Source organism: Orycteropus afer, unplaced genomic scaffold, assembly GCF_000298275.1.
Source record: "Orycteropus afer afer isolate SDZICR_OR568_19922 unplaced genomic scaffold, OryAfe1.0 scaffold00431, whole genome shotgun sequence".
NCBI classification, from domain to species: Eukaryota; Metazoa; Chordata; class Mammalia; order Tubulidentata; family Orycteropodidae; genus Orycteropus; species Orycteropus afer.
The window spans coordinates 1,341,419-1,348,506 of record NW_006922018.1 but is presented as its reverse complement, the minus strand read 5'-3'; the positions used below and the strand labels follow the sequence as shown (position 1 = coordinate 1,348,506).

The following is a 7,088-nucleotide window of genomic DNA, read 5'->3' as shown; positions in this document are numbered from 1 at the left end:
ATTTTTTTCACAAACGTTCTCAAAGCTTACAATTACCAAAAGGACAAAAGTAAAAGCAGGAGAAATATTAAACACATGGTGGGGAGGTCAATTTCTATTTCTGCTCTTAAAAAGTAAAAAAATTACCATATAATTAAGTACAAAAACCTGCATTGAATGACAACTGCTGGTGTATTTACTTGATCAGAAATGAAGACCAAGAATATAATAAAGCCCTATGATAATATTCATCTGGAGCACTCCCCTCAGTGTGTGTACACTAAAATGTTGGCAAAGTTTCCGGAGCATTAGCTTATATAAACACGGGAGTCCTTGGTTAGCTGCATTAAATGGAACATTCTCTTCTGAAATGTACCCAAAATTCAGTTTCACTTACAAATTGCAAACTAAAGTTATTTCTTCAGAAAAATATCTGTTTGGCATCTCCTGGACTTTGTTCCATTGGACAATATGGACATTTTAATCTAAAGAAAAGAAAACAAACAAACACTGAATCAAGGAACAGGATTGTTATTGGGTATTCAATTCTCATTTAGTTATAGAATATCTTTAACAATTACATACATCCCATCTGTGTGTCTGTATATTTTACTTTGAAAGTTAACTGTGCTTTCCTTTAATATAACTGCCAGGCTTTGAAGGTCACAAACAAACACTACCGATGCAGATTTTGAACTGCAAAACTCTTCTTTAGTGGAAATCACTGCAAGGTGTTTTGTAAACAAAACAAGATAATTTTTCTCTAAATTGCTTTTGGGTCTCAGAAGTAAATCCAACTTCTCTTCTTCACAAGTTTAGGCTGTATCTGTCTCTGAATCAATTTCAAATGTATTGGTCACACGATTCACTCAAGGGTACCAAACCTGATGGCAGCTGCCAAGCCCATACCAAGAATTGCCTGCAATGGCCTTGGAGCAGCACACGAAGCCAGCACAGTACGAACCAAGATCAATGGCTTGGCTTCTAGTAGTTACCACATCTCTACACTACTAAGGCTGTTGCAAATGGCAAGGGCACAGACAGACTATTTAACAAACCAGGGCCTTCCCATAAAAGAAGGATTTTATCATAAGAAGGTCTAAAATAAACTCCAACAAAAAATTCACTAGCTGCCTAAGCTTGGAATAGGCTTCTGAAACTTAAAGTTGAGCTTATTATTTATAAAAATTATAATTATACATACTCTTTGGATTAGCAATTCCAATTTTATGAATTTATACATCACAGACAAAAAAGATAAAAGTCACTTTCAGTACTCTCTATAGAAGCAAAATATTGGCAACAATATAAAAGTTCATCAATAGGGAAGTAGTTAAATAAATTTTATTTCCATATGGTAGGATACCATATGGTAGCTTTTTAAAAAAGAATGAGGATTCTTTGTGCAGCACATAAAAAGAACTTCAAGATATACCATTAAATGAGAAAAGAAATGTGGAGAACAGCATATAGCATGCTCCCACCACTTGTGTCAAAAATGAAGGACAATCCATCACCTACTCAGTTAAATCACTATATATAAAAGTTAATGACCATGAAAGGCTTCCACCACAGGATGGTGAAAAGATTATGTTTATAAATCTAATCAACAAATCCAGGAATAAATTATAAAGACTGACAAAAGATCACATCCTACTCACTATGCCAAATGAATAATTAAGACATTTATTTACTTCTAAATCTAGCTATATTTATTTATCTTCCTTCCTTTTTATCCTACACCACAAAGTTCTAAAAGTTTACAGAACTGTTAACTTTTAAAGTCAGGCACTTACTTGCTACCATTAAACATTTTATTCAGGGCATCTCTTGATATAATATGACCACAGACCAATTTCATGGGTGGGTTGTTATCTGTTGTTTGTTGACGAAGAATGGGACAGGCAAATATAGAGTGATACCAGCACTTTTTACCAAGGTCCACTTCAATCTGTTTTATATTAAAAAAAAAAAAAAAAAAAGGAAAAAGGGCTAGTTTTTTTAAGTCATCCACATGACACCATATACTCTGCAGCAAAGAACAGAAATTTACTCACCTAAATGTAACTTTATATAGCACTCTTCTAAGTAACTCATAGATGCTTAAGTCAGAGAGTCAAAGTATTACTATTTCATGATTTAAAATTATTCATAGCATTGCTTTTCAAACTAAATTCTGATGTCTAAGAGTAACATTCAAAAAGGCTAGGCATTGCTACAGTAATCAAATTTTCTTTAGTCTGGATATGATGTATTGTAGAATACTTAGCCAGATGATAAAATTAAGTGTACTAACTCTTTTCAAAGCCAGACTAAATAGGCTTTACTTCTCTGTGAGCTTCAGACCAGTCTCCCATATGATACTCCACAGAAATCACTTGCAGCAAAGGCGTTAAAGCTAAATTTTCAGCAGGACCTTTCACAACCTCTACAGCAGAGCCACCCACATGACATGTCTATAAATTATTATTATTAGCAAAAACAAACAAACAACACAAAGAAACAAAATCTACAAATCCTAGCACAGCGCCTGGCACATGACTGAGGTTCCACAAATGTCAGATGTAACTTTTTTTTTTCTTCTACATCTAAAATGACTATCAACCTAAAAGTCCGTTATCTAACTCAAGAAATTACAAAGTGTAACAATAATCTGGAGAAAAGATCATCAGTTACAATCACTGATACACAAGCTTTAGGCCAATTCAGACTTCAGTCTGGTCTGTTCTGGTGTGCAGGTGTCAAAGATGCTCACAAGATGACTGAGAAGTTGCCAGATTCTTGTAGGCACCTGCCTCAATCAGGGAAGTTAGGGCACAAGTTCTGCTCACTTGCTCAAATTTGCAGCAGTTGAGCTGGGGTGCTGCCTGTGTCCTGACCACATGCAGGACTGAGAATACACCTGCACTTTTAATCAAGAAAGATTTCTGAGGAAAAGCTGGGGTAGCTAACTGACAGGGTAGCAGCTGGAAGAACAAAGTAATTGCAGATAAACCTGTGCATAGGTGTGGCAGTGAAGAAACAAAAAGCCAAATGCATGCTTTAGTCCTTCAGGGTCTATGACACAACCCTGACAAAAACAAGCTAATTCCAGGCAGGGGTTTTATTATCTGCTGTCAGAGACCTAGTGGAAATACAAAATTTTAACATACCTTTGCCACTCCTTTCCATAACTGTACTATGGCAACCACAATGTACTGAGAATATCTACTATGTGTTCACCATTATTCTAAGCTTAGCTATGCTATTTCTAGCCTTAAACAGCCACATAAAAAGAAGTATGGCCCCCATGTTAGAGACAAATAAAGTGTTGCTGAGAGAAGTTACAGAATTGGCAAGTGAATTGAGCTGATACTTAAAACCATGGTCCTTTGCATTACAGCAGTGGACATATAGCACAAATGGTCACCTGATGATTTATGATATTGAAGGAACAATCTTAATTTGAACATTTTTGGCTCCCCCCTCAATGGCATTGTTGTTGTTGTTGCTGTTGTTGTTATGTGTTGTCAAGTCGGACCCGACTCATATCAACCCCTCCTTGGGTTTCCGAGGCAGTATCACTATAGAAGTAGATTGTCCCATCTTCCTTACGAGGAGTGGTTGGTGGGTTTGAACCACCAGCCTTCTGGTTAGCAGTCAAGTGCCTTAGGCACTACACTACCAGAGCTCCCCAATGGCATTAGAAAAATATAACCAGTGCAAACTCAAGATTTCACAAATGACACAAAACTAAACTAAATCCAATTACACTGACTCACTACTTTTATGTTTTTTTTTTAACCATACTATGAGTGGTCTGTGAACACTGCAGAACACACTGCAAGCTACAGAATATACAGCCTTTGCAACTTCTGATGTTTTTCTTCATTAGTTGTCATAGATATTTTAAATCAAACTGATAGTCATTTGGAGAAAACTCCACCAGGGCCTCCAAAATGTATTAGTTCCCCATTTCTATTGTTTAACCTTGTCTATATGCCAGTCCCTGGGTAATACAAATAGTCAACATGCTTGGCTGCTAAACAAGTGTTGGAGGATTGACCTAGAGATGCCATGGAAGAAAGCAAAAATCAGGCACTTGGAACCTTATGGAGCACAGTTCTACTATGACACACGGGCTCACTGTAAGTTGGAACCTATTCAACAGCAACTAGTAGTAGGTGTGTGTATGTATATATATACAAGAACCCTTGTCACAAGGCTACAACAATGTTTCCTGTTAAAAGGCAAACCGAGTATTGTAGACCCTTAACATTTATATGCTTCTAACAGCAGGAAAGATAAATAGCTCACAGAAAATTAAACTCACAGGTAATTCATCTTTCTGGTTCCAAACTCCAGTGCACTGCCTCTGTTCAATCACAGCTTTGATATTAATTAAAGCTGGCAGCGCCACACAACCTGCTGAGAAACTGGGAGAACAGAAGAAATGTCAGTGCCAAAGCAGGTGTCAGATCGTTTCATCCAAGGAAATGTCAATTCCTCTATACTCAGCATGCTGAGGGTCCTGACCATTAAGCAGAGTACAAATCCCTCTGCTTCACCAAAAACAAACCTAGTTATTTCCATTAGAAGAAAATTAACTTGTTTTCAATCTCCTTTGTCCAGGCCCATTGGTATGTTAATAAAAAACAATTCTTGAAAAAAAAAACTAACTTTACTAAATAAACCTCACCAATATGGAAGAAATTATATTGTAATTTCTTAATACAAATACTAAGTTATGTAGTAATTACATATTTTGTATAGTTTTTACATACAAAAATCAAACATTATTTTTATTTTTACTACTAACTAAAACTGTCATTTTTCTAGTACAGTGCTTACCTGAAACTTAATTCCTCAATAATTAGGAAAATAAACAGTTCTATACGTAAGAAAAGGATGAAACTCTGGCATCTGGCATAGAAAGGAAGGCTCCACCATTAAAGGAAAGAAGAATAAAACATGATTGCAAATACAAGAAGCAAGAATGTAATAACTAATGTCTTTCCAAATACGGTGGTTATAGTATCAAGTATGAAAGGGAAAGAGATGTTCTTACATAGAATTTGTAGTGAAGAGTTCCTTTATGTAGTCTTTTGTCTTGGTTCTTAAGAAAAACAGCTTGAGAGACTTTTTTTTTTCCCCTAAGCTCTGAGGGTTGGGCGATCTACTTCCATAGTGATACCACCTCGGAAACCCACGGAGGGGTCGCAATGGCAAATAACAACAATAAAAACAAGCTCTGACGAGCCACCTTTGCCCTAGTTTTCTACCCTAGAGGGTTTGTTACTTTCCTCCAGGTTGACTGGCATTTCCTGAGTAAGCTGCGGTTTGATACTTTTTGTCTGGTCCTGGGCTACAGCCTGTCCTAGATTGGTCAACAGACTATGCAAATGAAGTATCTGTGGCCTGTGAGGAGGGAACTGATGAGTCTGTGGTCTTGGTGGTAGGGCCATGCCTTAAAAATTGACAAGGAGTTTGTACATACAGGTATGCATCAAAAACATCCACAAAATGTTCTGTGAAATAGGGCGTAACATGATTTGGATGTTGTTATACTATATATATATATAATATATAGTACACACGTCTGTATATATTCAATACATATATTTAAACAACTTTGCAAGTTGATCTGGCTCTCCATTAGCACCTGGAGCCTCAGAGTTTGCAAACTTGCACCTGCCAATTGGCTGACTGTGGGCATGCAACACTCTTGGAGCAGCCCCCAGGAGACTGGTCAGAATCTGGAGCTCTGATGTACACAGCCAAGGTGCAACCCAGCGTCTCCCCGAATGCACTGATCTGAAAGGTGGCCAGGCAGGGTGTGCGCCAGCTGTAGGAGCCACTAAGTGACATACACAGCTTGGTTGCCACAGTGGCTCCCACTGTGGCTCAGGGTCTGTAAGCCACACCATAGCTTCAAAATTGCAGGGCCCAGCAGAGGCTGCCAGGGTGCCATAAACTCAACACTGGCCGAGACTCCTGGGGCCCTTCCAAGCAAGTCCCTCCTCTTGGTCTCACGGACATATATGCCATTATGCCATTAGAGGTTGCACAAATGGATGATATGTGGTGCATACCTGTACACGAAGTCACCCCACAGAGGTTTAAGAAACAGAAAGAAGCAGGAAGGAAGAAAGAAAAAAGAAGAGAGAAGCAGAGTGAAAAGAAGTGAGGCAATAGGAAGAAAGATAAAGCAGAGAAAAGAGAGATGAGGAATATCCTGAAAAAAAGCTGAAACACAGTCAAGGGCTCTAATGCTGAAGATAATGAGAGGCCTGGAGGGAGCCCAGTGGCCTGTCAGTGTTGACAGATAGCAAAGCCAAGAGGAGCCTGTCCTCAGGGGGCCGACAGGAGGTGTGCACAGCGAAGAGGAGCTAAGAAAGCTGTCCCGTAGCGTGTAAGAAGGACTTTGCCTACATGCTTTCTAATCCTGATGCCGAGTTGAATCCTCCTGATCTTTTTCCCAAGTGGTAGCCTGTTACTCTTCCGTGATAAACCACTTAACTATAAGTATAATCTGTGAGTTCTGTTTGGCTATTGCAATGGTTTTCTGAACCCAGCAGAGAAGTAGAGTGTACTACTGAAGGGATGGCTAGTGTAAAAACTGGTAAAAAGGTTGGAGGGTAGAGGTATGCCTGACCTCTGCCTCACAGCAATCAGCTTTGGGTTGATCCTGGTCATTATGCCCCATGAAGTTTAGGTTCTAAGACACTATTACTAACCACTCCCACCATTTTACAGTATTCTTGACTCAATAATACAATGACAGACACTCTTTCTTATTTTTGCTTCTTAACAGACCATAATTCATCATACTTAAGTTTATAATTCTTACAAAATATATTCTAAAGCATATGTTGACTAGAGCAATACTAATCAAAATGTAATTTTTAATATTTTGTCAAGTGTTCTGGTTACCTAGTGCTGCTCTGACAAGAATATCTACCACAAATGGGATGGCTTGAACAAACAGTTTATTCTCTCTCTTACAGTTCAGGAGGCTAGAAGTCTGAGTTCAAAGTGCCAGGCTCTAGGGGCTGGGTGAAAGCCCCTCAACCTTGGGCTTCAGCTCTGCCTCTTGCTCCCAGCCCACTGAAGCTAGAAGCATCTCTTCA

The 7,088-nt window shown here is 38.5% G+C and overlaps 1 protein-coding gene across 1 annotated transcript in view; it reads right to left on the bottom strand.

Moving 5' to 3' along the window:
* Window positions 1-400: 400 nt before the first annotated feature.
* The window catches only part of RMND5A (required for meiotic nuclear division 5 homolog A), a 105,012-nt gene continuing 98,324 nt past the window's right edge, over window positions 401-7,088 (bottom strand). Inside the window, exons 7-9 of the mRNA XM_007954092.2 lie at window positions 4,292-4,394; window positions 1,776-1,930; window positions 401-464 (exon numbers count right to left, since the gene is read on the bottom strand). Of these exons, the coding sequence (XP_007952283.1) occupies window positions 401-464; window positions 1,776-1,930; window positions 4,292-4,394 (322 nt within the window). The remainder of the gene's footprint in view (window positions 465-1,775; window positions 1,931-4,291; window positions 4,395-7,088) is intronic.